The sequence below is a fragment of the Rhipicephalus sanguineus genome, chromosome 2 (assembly GCF_013339695.2).
Source record: "Rhipicephalus sanguineus isolate Rsan-2018 chromosome 2, BIME_Rsan_1.4, whole genome shotgun sequence".
Classification (NCBI taxonomy): Eukaryota; Metazoa; Arthropoda; class Arachnida; order Ixodida; family Ixodidae; genus Rhipicephalus; species Rhipicephalus sanguineus.
The window spans coordinates 142136253-142154407 of NC_051177.1; the positions used below are offsets into that span (position 1 = coordinate 142136253).

Genomic DNA, 18155 nt, shown 5'->3' on the forward strand with positions numbered 1-18155 from the left:
CTCTGCTGATGAGACCATGTTAGTCACAAAGAGAATGCGCTTTCTATACGGTCAGTATCTGATACTCTTATGTGACTGCCAACTTCCCATTGTTACGTTTCACCATTCCAGCAAAGCAGCATCAAAAGTGCTGCAGCGCTTTTGCAGACAATGCGCTTTGTAGAGCACATCTGTGCGCACCTGTGCAACGATCTGCTATTGTGCGAAAACCGATGCCATTTCATTGAAGCGCAGTGCCTGGTGCTGTGTGGAGCCATTCGTCCCAACCTATTTCTCTCCAGGGCACAGCACCTGCTAAGCTCAAGCCATCATTACTGGGGTGGTTGCCATGAGAGTGTTAATCGTACCTGTTCCACTCCTGACCGTGCATTGTTATGTCAAGTATCTCATTGGATCAAGGTGGCGACAGCAAGCTGCTTTTGTTTCTGCGAGTAATGCGCAGCCTGCACTTCCGTGGCACACCTAGTGGCCCTAAAGAGGATGCAGTAGCAAATGGTGATGCAATGTTCAGGTTGTTGCCTATCCAAATCGGGCACTACGTTTGGCAGCAGCGCAAACAGCGCTGCGCCACATGCACTGTCAAGCAGGGGCCGTATTCTCAAACGATCATGAAAGGCGACAATCGCAAAAGTATCACCTTTGGTGCGCGCTGATTGGCTATTGAGCAAAGCAGGAAAAGTGAGGGCGCCATCTACTATTTCCGTCGACGTGACGGTGCTCTACGGTGCTCCTGACGTGCCTGGAATAAACGAACGCACCTTATCACCGTCGGTTGGTGGTGAAGTCTAGCATTTCATAGACATAGACTGTAGCTTCTAGTATTCAATCCTCGGTGGATGTGCGCAGCATTTTTTACGCTGGAGCTTTCAGCGAGCATTACTTTGGGGTGTTTTCAGTACTCTTTCTTTGCCATTGTTGAAAATAGAATAGTGGGGCATAGTCTTGAGGGTGGGGACAGGGTCGAAAGGAAGAGGAGAACGAAGGGGATTGGGAGCTAGCCCTTGCACAGTAAAGACGTCTACGACCACGGGTCCTCGTTATTTATTTTTGGTGCCGTGAAACCCGGGAATGGTCATTCGTGGACTACAATGAGTTCGGCCGAGCGTCTTCGGAAGGTGCGTGGAACTCTCAGGGTCAGCGTCTCTCGGATTATTACGGTCCTGACAGAACTGCTGCAGAATCCCGATGCCGAAGCGCGCCATGTCATGAAGTACGTCAACGTTTTGAAGAGCAAAGAAGCTGAGCTCCGCCAGTTGGACAGGAAGGTCCTCGACGTTATTGAAGACGAGGAACTTGACAAGGAACTTGACGAGTCTGCAGAATACCATGAGAAGGTCTTGTATGCCATCGCTGATGGGCAGTATTTCCTGTCTGAACGCGAACAGTCTGTTTCTCCTGTGTAACACGTGCTATCCTCCTTTTGCTTACGCCAGACGTGACAGCGGAAACTACAACCGAGCTGGTTTTTGTAAAATCGCCGCCGACTGTGACAGCATCTCCGAAGCCATGCAAAGAGACATGACAAGTTTCGAAGGCTCAGATTCCAACCACAAAAGCGGATTGTCTGCGAGTCCACAAAGAGATGAAAAAGAGAATAACATCAAATCGGTGGTGATGACCTGCAGAAATATGGAGCCACCGAGAGAGGAGGTCTTTTTTGGCAGTGATCAAGTGACGATGATGTGCGTGGAAGGTCCTCCTGAGCAAACGTTGCACGCGGTTAATTGGACAAGAGAGGAACAGCCATTGGAGAACTGTGGTAGTATTCCGAAGAGAGATAAAGAACCAAAAGAGGATCAATCGATAGCCATTCTCGAAAGTACAGGCGGCAGTCGTGAAAACGGTGGAAGCTGTGGCATGAATAATGAGGTTGAAGTTGATGAACAGTTTGTGTCCAGTAAGCAACTGATCAAGCGTGGAAAGGAAGAAGTTGCCGACAGCTTGCCCACCTGCAACAATAACTCCTTCGATGGAGCTAGCAGTCGTGCCGTGTTTTTCTTGGAATCTTCGTCGTTGGACGCATAGCCTGGATGTCAGGATTTTGTTCCGTTCAGCTTCTTGGAACTGGATGAGGTTATGACTGGGCGAAGGAAGGAGCGCGTACACAAGGAAGAGAAAGCGCTGCTTCTGCCTCGGGAAGAGAAGTGGAGGGTCCCGAAAACGAAGCCGAAGAAATACCACCAGCACGCGAACCTACTGTGCGAGCATCTCAACGAACATATTCCTACAGAGAAACGGGAGAGTCAGGCACTGGGACTCGTCACTGACGTGGTGAACCGATCAGGAGAACAAGCGTCGATATCGGCAACCTTCTCAAAATTCGGGACTTCGCAGGGTTTGGGCCGCAGCAAGAAATGTCGCTGCAGGTATCTAGGCACATGGAGAAGACTCCCAAACGCTGCAGTAAACCGTCTGCAGGAGAACCTGAGTGCGGAGTACACCACCGATGCCACACCGAGATGGAAACGACGGAGATGGAAGCGTGCACCTCATTTACAAGTCGGATGAGCAGGCTTCATCACCAATTGGCGTCTGAGACGCGGTGACAGTGCAAGAACAGCTGTCCGAGTGACGTGACTGCATCACGGACGAGATAGCCACAGCCTGTTCCGTTTGTTTGGCTACAGGCCACGTGGTGAACCGGCCGGTGCAAAACCTGTGTGTAATGGAAGCCACAAAATGACTGATGTGACGTTTTTTGTCCTCTCCCCCTCGGAGGATGTTGAAAATAGAATAGTGGGGCATAGCCTTGAGGGTGGGGACAGGGTCGAAAGGAAGAGGAGAACGAAGGGGATTGGGAGCTAGCCCTTGCACAGTAAAGACGTCTACGACCACGGGTCCTCGTTATTTATAGACAGCACGTGTTTTTTCGTGGCTTGAACGTTCCAGGAACATGAACAGTGCGTTGCGTGCGCGATTCATCGCGCGCCGGCAACATGTTAAGATGTTGAGATGATGTCGCTGCGGCGGCACACTACAGCTGAACTCTCTGAATATGTCGTGTTAAACTCTCAACAAAAATACATTTCCCACAAAGTTGCAGTCTTTAAATATTATACTGTCCATTAAACAATTGCACAAAAAACTGTTGAAAGCACTTTAAACACGTCCTATATTTCAAGTAGCCATAGCCAAGCCTGGCCTCTGCGTAGAAGCCACCATACGCTCGAAAATGCCGTATTCGGGTTGCTCTGCGTTCGTGTGGTACGCTCACTCCTGTGTTGTGAGACATTCGTAACACCAACGGCCAGTGCAACAATGATGTCACAGGTAAGTGTTTGTTCAGTTATTGAACGCATCGGATTCTACGTCACCAAACGCGATACTATCGCCTTTCGCGATCGTTTGAGAATACGGGCCCAGATGGCTGAGAATGCTTACTGTGATAGTGTTCTTTGCGATCAGTTGTATTGGTAAGTTTGTCGGCTGCCATCACGCTTTTGTGCTTTTCTGAGGCTCATCTTTCGAGGCATCACCACACTCCCACAGAAGTCTGAAGACATTTTGCTGCATATTGTGGCTTAAACAACGTTATAAATTGAAGGGTGTGGTTAAGCCTCTGTGAGAAAAAGTGATTGCAATATCATGTGCTTTTTGGGGAGCAAGAATTTTTCTAAACTGAGTGCGTTACAAAGTAAATCAGCCTAACACAATAATCTGCAATCAGAACTATGGGCAGTGCAACAAAAATGGATGTTCTAAACCCATTAGAACGAATGTTATGGTTGTTGAACATTTACAAGTGAAATTCCACCTTGAAATTGACTCACTCGCGAATGTTTAACATACGATAACCTCTGTGCAAATGGGTTTAGACGATCCATTTTTGTATTTTATAAAGTGCTCATTCTAATACAAAAATAATTGCATATTTGAAATTAGCACAGAAACATACATAAACTCTGAAAGTTTCATCAAAATTGATCAAGAAATGAAAAAAAATTTTTTCAAGTGCCAGCTTAAGCGTTCAGCAAATACGTGGGGCTGTATAGCGATTTGGCTGAGATTCGTGGGAACTGCATTTTAACTGTTCTGTTAGTGCAGTTAAAACGCAATCTAACATAACCTCATTTTATAGCATTTCAGATCTGACAAAGAAATTGCCATTCTCTAGCAGGTACACCTGTACGATTCATTGTTGTCATCAACCTGAATTAACGAAACTACCATATTTAAATGATTGTAAGTCGACATAAATGTACATTGATCCCCCAAAACTGCACATAGAACATCAAAAAATAATAAACAGCCAAGTACGTTTCACAACAGAAATTTATTTACATAGTCGATGGACTATGTAAATAAACTATAACTATTCTTACTGTCATCGTCCAGCCAGCACAATGAGATTCAACGCCGAGGCCTTGGTGACCTCAAACAAATAGCCGCTGAGCCACTGTTTGTCGTCAGGAGTGCTGCTGCTGATTGCAATAGTGGCTCTTCCATCAACGATTGATACGCCTATAAAAGTCGTGCGCGCCATTTTTTTTAATGTGTCACCCGCTTCATTTTTTAAGTTCCTTTAATTTTACGCAGATGGCTTTTTAATTTTGACACAGATGGCTTTTTCTTTGAGCGGCTTGCTCTAATGCTATTGTGTTAAAACATGTAGCTGTCCCAGTCATGACCCTAGTTTTATTTTGACAAGGCTTGCGCACTGTGCCAATGTCAGAAACAACGGATTCAACATTCGGTAGCTCTTACGTACCAGATGGCACTTTGGGGTGGTGATGGTTGTGAATGCTCCCACAGGAATACTACGGTGGGTGCTTTAGTTATTTCACAGTTTATACGACGGATGTCACTGATAGTCCCCTTGCAACTTTCTTGCTCGGTGTGCTTGCATAATCACTGCGTTCGTCCTCCTCCCTCACCTTTGCATATCTAAGGCCTGTCATAGCTTCACATGACTGTCTACCTGACCCGAATCTCCTGAACATGAGAGGCTCCATGTCCAGGCCACCCTCGCGGACTTTTCATTTGTGCAGGCATGGCTTACTGGCAAATACATTGCCGTGGTAGCTTTTTGGGTGTCTAAGTGACAATTTTAGATTTTGAAGAGCGGAAAAATTCCTTTCTCAATTTTACAAACTTCTAGATGTACCAAAATGATTCTATCGTGGTCATCACTTTGTTAAATCGAGTTTCAACTCTGTGTTTAAAATGGGTGCGTAGTAACCAGGTTTTACCTTATTGGGTGCCTAGTGAAATTACCATTAGACATAAGGCCCATACACACAGGTGGGCAACATCTCGCTCAACAACACACCTGAAGGGGGCCTGGCCATCCTGGTCGCGCAGCCTGGTGGCACCTACATCAAGCTTGACTTTGGCACGTCTAAGGCTAGTCCCGCCCATGACAGCAGCCCTGGGGAAACTGCTGCAAGGCAAGCTTTCTTCTAATCTTATTGGCTATGGATTAGTCAAAGCTCAAACGTAACAAACTTTAGTAACAAAATCCTGTGCATAATCAATCATGTGTTTTTGTTATATAATTTCGTTTATTGTTAGTCTAACTGTCAACTTGCCAGGTTGGCTTAGTGGCTAAAATGTTGCACTGCTAAGTTTGAGGATGTGGATACAATTTCTGGACACAGCAGCTGTGCTTTAATGGAGGCAAAATGCAGATACAACTGTGTACTTAGGCTTAGGTGGATGCTAAACTACTCCAAACAGTCAGTATTAATCCAGAGTTACTTGGAAAACCAGTGTGAACACGACGGAGACGCAAGACGAGAAGGACATAGGACGGGCACTGTCTAACGACTGAAGTTTATTGAAACCTTATTGAAGTGACTGTGTTTCAATAACACTGTTGAAGCACAAACAAAAGGGCTCGTGAACTCGCGGAAGCATTCTACATCTAAATGTTGGGTGATGATTGCCTATCTGAACCTTCTGTTTGTTCGCTAGGTTGCGAGGTACGCATGCTTAGCAATTTCTTTCATGTGACCTAAAATTCCTGCGCACACATGGTGTTGGTATTTCGTGTGTTCAGTTTATGTTACAATATCTCACAGTCGAGGTGAAGGAGATTGAGGCACCAAATAGGAACTCTAACATTAAGCGGTGAAACCACCGTCAGACACCACTTGGACTTTGCACCACACACGAAGTTCATACTGAATAAGTTATTGGCATTTTTCATGGGAATTACGAGTCAGGCTGCATCCACGGACGATGAAGTTATACAGACGCTTGTGAGCAAGTACCTACAGGTGGATTCCAGCCCGATGGATGATCGTCCCCTCAAGGATTATGAGGGCGTTGAGAACCCAGAGTTGGACGCAGAGTTTGGAGTTGAAGAAGTCAGGCAAGCCCTACACGACCTAAATGGCAAATCGGCACCCGGTCCAGACAAGATCACTAACAAGGCCCTAAGGAACCTGGATGACAAATCAATAGAGCACCTCACTGAGTTCATCAACATGTCATGGAGCAACGGAAATGTTCCAGCACTATGGAAGAAGGCCACCGTCATCCTTATTCCCAAGCCTGGAAAGCCACCCAGTCTCGACAATCTTAGGCCCATCTCGCTCACTTCGTGTGTGGGCAAGGTAGCCGAGCACGCAATCCTGAACAGGCTCTCCCGATACTTGGAAGACAATGACGTCTATCCCCACCACATGATAGGCTTCAGACCTGGGCTTTCTACTCAAGATGCCATGAAGCTAATCAAGAATCAGATCATTGATCGCAACACGAGGGACACGAGAGCCATTCTTGGCCTTGACTTGGAGAAGGCTTTCGACAACATCCTACACTCCTATGTTTTGGGAACGATCTCGAGCCTTGGTCTAGGCAAGAACTTTTATGACTACACGAGATCCTTTTTGGCGGGCAGAGAAGCCACCCTCAAAGTGGGAGACCTCGTTTCAGACTCCGTTAAACTTGGTTCTAAAGGTACGCCACAGGGGTCGGTCATATCCCCGACCCTCTTTAACCTCGCCATGATTGGTCTGTCCAAAAAACTCTCGGAGGTCGACGGCATTAATCATACTATATATGCAGACGACGTCACCATATGGTGCACCGGGGGCAGCGATGGCCATTTGGAAACTGCGCTTCAAGATGCCATCGAGGTCACAGAAAGCTACCTCAGACCTACTGGACTCCGATGCTCACCGCGGAAATCAGAGCTGCTACTTTACAGCCCCAAGCGCAGGGGCCCCAAACCGAAAGGTTGGAGGCCTGTAGAGGACATCGACATCACTCTAAGGACAAGTGAGGGTGGTATCATTCCCAGGGTGGACACCCTCCGCGTTCTGGGTATGATGATTGAGTCAAACGGTTCAAATAACCAGACTGTACTGAAGCTTACAAGGAAAACAGACAACGCCCTGAGGTTGATAAGAAGGGTTGCTAACCGGCAGCAAGGACTATGCGAGGACAACCTCATCAGGTTGGTGCATGCTTTCGTGATGTGTCACGTCACCTACGTAGCGGCAATGCACAACTGGCAGAGGTCGGAGCGGGACAAATTGAACACGTTGATAAGAAAAGCGGTGAAGAGAGCCCTCGGGCTTCCCATGTATACGTGCTCGGAGAGGCTGCTTCACCTCGGCGTGCACAACACGCTGGAAGAGATAGCTGAGTCACAAGAGAGGGCGCAGTTCACGAGACTTTCTACCACCAGTGCCGGGAGAAACATCCTGAAAGAGCTTGGAGTTCACCCGACAGAAATCGATACCCGCTACTGCAGCGTTCCTCGAGAACAAAGAGAGCGTATTACCGTGGCACCCATACCTCGGAATGTTCACCCTGAATACAATGTAGGCAGACGACGGGCTAGGGCTAAAGCCCTCCTGGAGAGTGCCCATGCACATGCCCGGAGTTGCTGTTTCGTTGACGCTGCACGGTACCCAAACGGAAAAGCATTCGTTGCAGTCACTGTTGATCAAGATGGCATTATTACAAACTCCTCGTCGGTCCGGACCACAACGGCTGAGGTTGCCGAACAGGTCGCAATAGCCTTGGCCCTGCTAGACGACGGGAGAACAACAATATACAGTGACTCGAGATCAGCAGTTCGAGCATTCGGTAGGGGCACCATCTCAGAATCAGCCTTGCGGATCCTGCGGCGAAATAAGGAGGTACAACAACACACAATCGTCTGGTTCCCAGCTCACATGGGACAGATCAAGGGCGCTCCGTCCAACCTCAACGAGAAGGCCCATAGAGCTGCGCGAGGAGTCGTCGACCGCGTAGCTACTGAACGGCATGACGATGAGGTTGTTGACAACAAAGATCCCCCAACGACGTACAATGAACTTTGCAAGAACTTTTATCTGAGGAGGCGAAAGTATCCGCCACCGCACACTAAACTGAACAGGCCTCAGGCATTGACGCTCAGACTCCTGCAGGTCGGGGCATATCCCAGTCCCGCACTCTTGCACAAAATTTACCCAGAAATTCAGACGTCAAACACGTGCGCGCTTTGCTCAGACTTTGCCAGCTTAGATCATATGCTCTGGCGGTGCCCTGCGTTACGGGTTCAAAACGTTACATCGTCAAAGTGGGATGCTGCGCTACGCAGTACGGATTTCAGGACGCAGCTATGGGCAGTCCAACGGGCCCACGACGTGGCGGACAGGTTAGGCCTATCTGTCCCGACGTGGGAGCGGCCCGCTACGTGCTAGTTCACGCCCCGACGGACCTAAATAAAGTTTTTCCATACATTACGAGTCAGGTCTTTCGGGTGACAGCACCCAGCTGTGTTCAGGTGGCATCGGAGCAACAAGAGTTCACTGCGCAGAAATGTACACCTTCAGCATGCCACTGACTCTCCTTGTGTGTGAGGTGCTTTGTTGGTCTGCTGCGCACAGTCTCTGAATTGTATAGGCTGCTGTTGCCTGTGAAAGCTGTATATGTATATTGTGCAAACACATACACATCAAATACTGTGTTGACTTGATTTGAGCATAGCAGTGATCATAACATGTACCCAATTGCAACGTGCACTTGATTGCAACGTGCACTTAATTTTAACATGCACTTTATTCTACTGTGTGCTAAATTGTGATGTGCTCACGATTGTAACACATACCTACTTTTCACAGCAAGAAATAGAAAACGCAGTGTCCTTATATGTAAGTTGCACCCTGCTTTTCATACTTCAAGAGCTATGAGAAGCAATATCCTTTATAACCCAAACTTGTGGAGTAATTCAACCTCATTCTGTGATCTACCAGCCTCCTGGTCAGCTCAGATGTTAAAGTGACAGCCCTCTAAATGGCATTGGTTCAGAATCTATTCTCTGAACCAGGGCAAACTTTTCTTTGGCTAGCTCACTGAGGTTTTCAAACAAAATTAGCCAGGATTGGTTCAAGTGTACTTAAAGCTAGGTATTGATTGAAAGACCAGGTTACTTTGCTTTTTCTTTTATATATATTTTAAATTCGCAAGATTCCATTATCTGCAAAGCTGAAATGATTGTTCGTTCCCTGTCTGCAAATTTTCAAACGAAAATTTATTTTCTTTGGTCTGTAATGTTAATTTTAAACAGCATGCTCCGCCACGGTGGTCTGGTGGTTATGGTGCTCGACTGCTGACCCGAAGGTCACGGGATCGAATCCTGGCCGCGGCGGCTGCATTTTCGATGGAGGCGAAAATGTTTGAGGCCCGTGTACTTGTATTTAGGTGCACGTTAAAGAACCCCAGGTGGTTGAAATTCCCGGAGCCCTCCACTATGGCGTCTCTCATAATCATATCGTGGTTCTGGGACGTTAAACCCCAGATATTATTGTTAATTTTAAACAGCATACTGTTTAAAAATTAACACCATACTGTTTAAAATTAATTATTAGCTAAGTGGGCTAAATGGTTCAGACATACAACAAGATCAACATGACAAATACCCACTCAAGTGTTCGCTCAGTACTGCAGTTTTGAAGTGTGCAAACAATGCAACAACATGACAATAGCCATTGGTCAGTTAAATCTACTTAGTTAGGCAACTTGTCTGTTCAGTAAAATTTAAGCACAGCTGACTCGTGTAGTTCTGTTTAGTATCATGTGGGATAATTTCACTAACTTTCGAAGACCAGTAACATTGGCTTCAGCCTGAGGCGTTGCTTGTTTGTCCACCGTCGACCGCATGGAGGAGTGATCATTACTTTCAACTGATCATTTGGAATCGATAAGAAGGTGTAAAATTTAGGCTTGTGCGAATAGTAAATTTTATGTTGGAAGCAAATTCGAAGCGAATAGTGATTTGATAGAATAATTTCGAATCGAATTCAAATAGTATATATCACATATTATAACGAAAATTAGCATATTTGTCATGACCCAACTAACCTGCGCAATATATATATATTTTTAATTGAAACAAGGCACATGCAAATGTCATCTTCTTGGTTCAAAGGAAAGTGCAAGCAACTTTGAATACAGTCGAACACGGATATATCGAACCCACATATATCGAATTTTCGGCTATATTGAACACGTAAATTATCCCCTTGAAAATCCTTTGTAAAAGTATAGAAACTCACACGTTTATATTGAACGATATTTTTACCCGTCATTGGATTTACCGAATGCTGCGCGAGCTGGCACGCTTTGGCACTCGTTGCGCCCCGCAACCTTCACGGCACCGCGTCTCAGCCGACACCCGAAATGCTAAAAAAACGTGACGGCAAGAGTGCTCGGACTGTACTCCTGTTGGGCGTGTTCTCGAACTTGTGGAATGGCTTTTTTTTTTCTTTTTTTTCTCTCTCTCTTTCTCTCTCTCTTTCTCATGCTTTCTCTGCGTTGCCGTCTGCTCGGAGAGCAGGAACAAAGGAGCCGGCGGCCTCCTTCTCTCACCTTTGTTCTTTTTTTTTTGTTGCCGTTTTGTGCGTTTTGATCAGCCAACCACAGCCCGTGCCTTTCATATTCGCTCAGCCAATCACAGCTTGTGCCTTTCGTACATCGCTGCTGCCCTGCAGGTAGCCCGTGTAGCCATCGCCGCCATAGCGACTGATCGCAAGTGCTTTGTTGGCGGAGTTCACTTCCGTGAGTTGTCGCATACCACCGCATTCCTCTTTTGCGTGTGTGCTCACCTGCGAGCTCAAAACCATCGAGCTGGAGTTTCTGCCGGCCAACACGACAGCGAAGCTGCAACCGCTCGACCAGGGCATCATCAAGTCCTTCAAGGTGGGCTACAGGAGGTGACTCCTTGATAGGCTGCTGGTCAACCTCTGCATGGGCACCGATAATAAGGTTGACCTGCTTGGTGCCATTCAAATGGTGACGGGCGCCTGGCGAGACGTGAAGACGGTCACAGTGGCCAACTGCTTCCGGAAAGCAGGCTTCGTGACGGTGGAACTTGCGGAAACTGGTGAAGACTGCGATGACGAGCGCATAGACGACACATTTCGCGAGTTGTCGTCCCTGTTCCCGGCTGCCGTTCCACCCGAAGTGTCTGCGGACGATTTCGTGGAAGCAGACTGCAATGTTCAGGCTGTTGCGAGCCTCGTTGACGAGGATATTGTAGCTGCGGTCGCAGGGACCCAGGATACCCAGGCCGACAGCTCAAGCCCGAACCGCACGTACGCTCCCAAACGCGCACGGGGCGCGCGTCATCGCGCGCAGCCCGGGCATCTCCGGCGAGTTATGGCGGTTTCCACCCACACACTACGCGCGAAGGCGCACGCGAAGCGCGCACTTCCTCATACATGCATGATATCGTTTCGTACAAAATTACTGATAGTTCATCAGAATACTTACAAAACCTCCTTCTGTTACCTTTTTTATTGTTAGATGCATGCAAAAGGAAATAAGAACTAAAATTTTTCACATGATGTGTATCATCATCCGTCGGTCAAGCCGGTGCTGCTAACAGCCATGCCACAGTTGCGTATTTGCAGGGCTCCAGGATGGCTCCAGGCGCTTCCGAGCGCGCGCCTTCTCAAGGTCGATATCAGTCGCCGCGAACACTCGTGTACCGCGCGCGTTTTGCCGCGCTTGCTTCGTCTGCGCATGTGCGGCCTCCGGAGCGCGTACAGGCAACGTACAGCGCGCGCTCGGGCAGCGTACGTGTGGTTCGGGCTTTAAGTGGCGACGAAGATCGTCCGGACGAGGCGGCAGCTACACGCGCGTACTTCGCCGCTGAAGTGGCGGCAGTGTTCGGCTTGATTCGCCGTTTTTGCGGCGACATGGAGGGAACCGGGCTGTCGCACCTGGACAGCCTCGATAAGATCGAGGCCAGCGTCTTCAACTTCATTTTAAAGACGAAGAAGCAGGCCCAAGATAAGCGATTTTTTTCGCGCAAATAAAACATTCTGTTGCATCGTATGTGCGGAATTAGTTGTCATTCTTGAATACGCCGATTGTAGGTGATTGTGCGCCACTGGTAAGGTCTCGGGACCTGTATTTTTTTATATCAAATTTTTCATATATCGAACAAATTTGCGATCCCCTTCGAGTTCGATATATCAGTGTTCGACTGTTGTAGCAGGATTTGACTTTCGGTAAAATGCAAGTGATAACCTGTAAAATATGTTATGTTTTAAATTTACTATACTTAGAGCATATAAGCCGGTATAACGCACTTTTAAACTTAAAAAATGATGAATCGATGTGAAGGTAATTTGTCCATTTAACCTTGAAGTGGGGCTTCGCGGCAGTGCGGATTTCCCCTGGATAGATGTATTCAGGGCAGGCCCGTAGCCAGGAATTTTTTTTTGGGGGGGGGCGGGGGGCACTTGCTGACAGCCTTGACTATTTGAGAAAAACGCCCATTTTCATTATTTATTTTTGGTAAAACACCATATATCATAAAAATTTCGGGAGGGGCCCGGGCCCCCGGGGCACCCCCCCATGGCTACGGGCCTGATTCAGGGTATAGCATCCCTCCACTGCAGTGAAACCACCTTTACAGGGCATTACATGCGGTTTATATATGTTATTTGTTCATTTCGAATACTTCAAAATTTTGAATAATTTAAATTCATTTTGAAGTAAATTTGAATACTGTAATATTCGTTGGAATATTTGAACTGCTAGACTATTCACACAAGCCTAGTAAAATCCTTTCTCTTGTTTCGACTTTGGTGATTGTGTGTTGCATGCCTCGCTAGTTCTCACTTTTTAGTACGTATCATTTTACAGTGACTGTTTTAACAGGACTTTACAGCAACTGCTTGAGGTCTATTCACAACCAAGTCACATCCACATCTCGTAAACCAATGTTGAATTGTCACTCATTTCTTTGATGAAACACAATTTTCGTCATCATGCTTTTGTGTGATGCTTGATTGCAGGGACGACACAGTGGAATATTGTTTAAGAGGCCCTGCTTGCGTAGATGAATACCCTGTAGAGATCCTTAGTGTTTTCGCTCTTCCTGCAGCAATGGAGTGGCAACTGAAGACAGTGCCCTGCTGATGTCAGTGAGTCCGCAGCACCACAAGCTGGGCCTGTCCCACATGCGTAATCCCAACGTGTCGTCGGTTATTGTGGGCAGCATCCTGGGCACCACCCGGGCTGGGGAGCCGGTCAGCTCCCTCATGGCCCTGGCCACGTTGGACGGTCAGTAGTGGTCGATTACAATGCTGCTATTTTATTTGGTGTTCTGTGCGTTACTGCAAGTGATACAGAACCTAATTTAACTAAGAATTGTGAATAAGTAAATGGGCCTACCACAGTTATTTGGTTGCCATGGCACGAGTCAAGCATAGCGCAATGTGATATGTATATAGTGCAACCCTGATAATAATAAAATTTTTTCGGCACTGAAAAAGCGTCGTAGAACGCAGGTGCCATAAAATCTTGAAAAAAATTACGCCCATAAAGACAAGGTTTTGTGCGATGGATTTGGAAGAAACTTCAGTGTAAACTTCAAACTGGTACCCGACAGGGCTCTGAAACCAGTATCACCAAAGTACGTAAGTGCAACAAGAATACTGCTGTGCAAGTGCCAGCCGTGTTTCTAATTATTAAAACAAATCTTGTTTTAATGTACACAATCAACTGCTGCAGTTGTTGCCAGCCAATGTGAACCATGGCACGCTGTATGCACAGGTTCTCATGGACATGCTCTTGGGCGGAAAAAAATAAGTCGATTTCTTTTCAATTTTTTTTGATGCGAGAAGCAAGCGCTTCTACTTGAGTTGGGCACTGTTCATAAGGAGGTCCTCTGCGGTGGAGTGTAAACAATGAACATATCATCGCCCAAGAGGCGTGATGGGCATAAGCCATTGTGGGCAGCTCCCTTTGATATACAGTGAAACCTCGTTAATGTGTACCTGACGGGAACGCAGCATAACCATGTACTAAACGGTAGTACGCATTAACGTGCAAGTAAAATTTGCATCTCCTGACGTGCGCCATCGCCGCCAAGACAGGAATATATACAGTACCACAGCGGATATTGCCTCAAGTACCCACCACAATGCCTTTTCTTTGTTTTTTGCCAATGTGCAGAAGAGATTCTGGCTCTCTTGCACGACCGTCGAATAGCTCGTCGTGAAGACGCCAAAGAGCATTTCGAAACTATTGCAGGATCCGCGATACGCAGTGGCTGACATAGAACAGAGCGGACAGTATCAGTTCTCCGCAATACATGTGTATGCGTCTGCATCGCGATCTGCCACTAAGCGAAAACTGACACAGTTTCATTGAAACATGGTATGGCCGCGTGGAGCCGATCATCCCTGTCTAGTTACGTGCAGCGCGTCGCCTACTGGTCTCACGCTGTCACTACGTTGCGAGGCCGCTTGCTGTACTGTACGCGCGCGTTTGCTGTGTGAGTGTTCTTCGCACCCACTCCACTCCAGACCGTGCACAGATGCAGCGATTAGCTAGTTGGGTTATTGCAGTGACGACAAGCTTTCTGCCTGCGATGTGCACTCCGCATCTCTGCGTGCCCTAGTGGTCCTGGTAGCGGACGGAGGCATGTTTGGGTGGCCGCCTAACGAAAGCGTGCAATATGATTACAACAGCGGTGCGCTTGCTGTATCGTAAGTGTGCGCTTGGCGTGACAGTGTCAATGCAGCGAAGTTTCTCGGTGCCCGCGACGCTCAACTCAGCAACAGTAAGCTGCTTTTGTTTCTACAAAGCGACGCACACCTGAACGCCGTCCTGCATGATGAGGCGACAGTGATTGGCGGCCCAGCTCGCTCAGGTTGTTGCCTATCAAAATCGTGCAGTAGGCTTAAGGTAGTGCTATGCCACAGGCATGCCTGATCAGATAACTGAAGGTGATAGGGTTGCCAGCGAAAAGGCATACTGGCACATTCATCGGCGGCCACCATTACGCCTTCGTTCTTTCCCGATGCTTATCCGCAAAGGCATTGCCGCAATTGCGCAGAAGTCAGAATCATTGATCGACCAATCTCTGCGATTCTAGATAAGATAGACCTTTTGCGGCACATTCTGGCATCGGCAAGTTCAGTGGCGCTGTAAACGTTTATGACACAAAAAGTTATCGCGGTATGCGCAGGTACGCACTAACTGGTAGGCATAGGATGAACCACTACGGCTTAAGCGGTCAGCGAATGCGTTAATTTCGGTGAGACTCGGTCTGGTACTCATTGCAACTATGTTTTTATTGTTAGTACGTTTAAAGCGGATACATATTAACAAGGTTTGGCTGTATATGTACGTATTCCTACGGACTACTACCACATTGCGGAGTGAGTGGATCAAGAGGGATAAATCATTTTAAACCCAAACAATCCTGGTTCAAAGAACTCCTAAGCTCAGGGAAACATTTCATGGTGACATTACTGTAGTGTGCAATAATGTCATCATAGTGTCTCTTTGGTAATCTTGCTTGTCTATGTGGTAGACTCTCAATTAACAGAAATCTCTTGAATGGAATTGTGTCATATTTGAATTATGCACTCCTGTTCATCTCTCAGTAAATGGAACTCCTGTTAAACGGAACATATTTCCCTGATCCCTTCAGGTTCCATTTAATGAGAGTCTTATAGCTGTGGGCTTAGGTTTAGGTGCATGTTGAAGAACCCCAGGTGGGTGAAATTTCTGGATCCCTCCACTATGGCGTTTCTCATTCATATCATGGTTTTGGGACGTAAAACCCCAACAATTGTTCTTATCAGTTAGCCTTGTGGCTTCCAAATTACACTAAAGTGTTCACTGTTGCAGGCACGCTGATGCTGGTCGATGACGGAGACAACATCCTGTGGTCCCTGCAGGTGGATCACCAGCTGTTCGCCCTCACCAAGATGGATGTAGTGGTGCGTACCATGTTGCTTTCATCGTCATTATGACTACCTTTCATTGTCCTCTTCTGTGCTGCTGTATTCCTAGTCCTTATCACTGATTTGTCAATACAGTCGAACCCGTTTATAACGAACTCGAAAGTGTCGCGAAAAGTGATCGTTATATCAGTAGTTCGTTGTATATGGACTCGCCCTTAGAAACGTGCGCTTAGCGGCCAAGCCGTTTTTGTTTCTTTGTGCACTTTTATTAAAGTGCTAACAACCCCTTCGGTGACAAACTAAGCCTTTTCGCGTCATGAAGCGACGCCCGCTGCGTGCTCATGAGTGAGTTAACCGCCTTTGCAATGAGCTGACACCGTTTCACCGAAGCGCGGTACCGCGATGTGGAGCTGATCATCCCTGGCTAGTTGCGCGCAGCGCGTCGCCTATTTGGGTTGCGGAGTCACTGCCGGGCCACTTGCTGTATGCCGTATGCGCACGTTTGTACGTTCTTCATGCTTGCTTCACTCCGGACCGTGCACGGGTGCGGCGACTAGCCTCTTCGTTCAACGCGGTGAAAACAAGCATTTTCCAAGCAACGCACACTCTACGTCTCCGCGATGCTCTCGCGGCCCTGCACGACGATGCGCGGTGCACTTCAGTTGTCACCTAGTCAAACACCCAGTATACGCTCGCTGTCAGTGCATCGACGTTTCTCGGTGCCCGCGCCGCTCAAAAACCGCGAGCTACTTTCGCTTCTACAAAGCGACGTGCACTTTAAAGCGGTCTCGCACGACGCGGCGGCGGCGAACTTGCGAACGGCTGCATGGCTAAGCATGACGCGCTCGTACCGTCGTCAATCCGCAGTGTGCGGCGTAAGCCACACGCGCAGCTGAGCAGATATCTACACATGACTGTGATAAGGTTGTCGGCTATAAGGCATAATGGCACGTTCATCGACGGCTGCCACCTCGCCTTCGCTCTTTTCTGATGCTTATCCGCGAAGGCATCGCCGCAGTCGCGCAGAAGTCGTAATCATCGATCGACCAGTCTCTGCTGTTACCGAAAAGACGGACAACTTTTCGTGGCACATTGTGGCGTCGATGAGTTTAGGGACGCAGTGAACCTTTTTGCGATGGAAAGTTATTGCGGTTATCACTTCTTGCATTTATGCCTTCTTGCGTTCCAAGGCATTGTCTGGTTCTTCGTAGTCGTAGCTGCAGAGAACGGCGTCAGGAAAGGTTACTGTGCAAAAGCTGACCGCAACGCTTCATGCTGCCTACTATTTTCTTTTTTCCCTCACTGCCATTCTACCACAGAAGAAACCCCTGGAAAGTGAGCGACCTCGCTTGCAGCGTCCGAAATCTGCGTGCGGTGCTCGCCGATCTGGGTATGTTAGTCGCGAGTAAACTGGAGCGGGGCACGCGCGAGCGCACGTTCCTGTCACGCTTTAGAAGGCATGTTTTAACTTTTTTTTTCGCTTCGTATGTGCCATATTTTTACCGCGACCGTGTCTGAAGTGTTCATTGTAAAAATAGGAGGCTTTGAAAAATGTTCGCTATATCTGGACGCAGCTTCCATGGTTAGCATAGGAAAATTGTAAGTGCACCCAAATATGGTCGTTATAACCGATAGATCGTTATATGTGGGATCGTTATAAGTGGGTTCGACTGTAGACCGCTTCCAACTTATTTTATGCATTGCAAGTCTAGCACCTGTTACTTATTCTTCATTGCGGTGAAGATTTGCCGTTAAGGCATAATACTACTTGTGTGTATACTTTGGTGAGTGAGTTGATGTCAAGCTGGGATTTCGCTCTTGAATGTTCAACATACCACAGGTTTTGTTCAAAGTAGTCTAGAACCCATTTTGTTTTACTTTTTTATTGTGTACAGTATTCATTCTAAATTGCTGCACTGTAATGTGCTGATTTACTTGGTAACTCTGCATATCAAGAAAAATTTTGCTTTAAACAGGGCATATTGATTGATGGGTATTTTAAGAACT

The 18155-nt window shown here is 47.3% G+C and overlaps 1 protein-coding gene across 2 annotated transcripts in view; it reads left to right on the forward strand.

The window, feature by feature from the left end:
* LOC119383741 (KICSTOR complex protein ITFG2) overlaps positions 1 to 18155 on the forward strand; it is an 89905-nt gene that overhangs the window by 40121 nt on the left and 31629 nt on the right. For both annotated transcript variants that reach the window (XM_037652037.2, XM_037652038.2), the window contains exons 8-10: positions 5242 to 5387; positions 13334 to 13512; positions 16093 to 16184. In XM_037652037.2, the coding sequence (XP_037507965.1) occupies positions 5242 to 5387; positions 13334 to 13512; positions 16093 to 16184 (417 nt within the window). The remainder of the gene's footprint in view (positions 1 to 5241; positions 5388 to 13333; positions 13513 to 16092; positions 16185 to 18155) is intronic.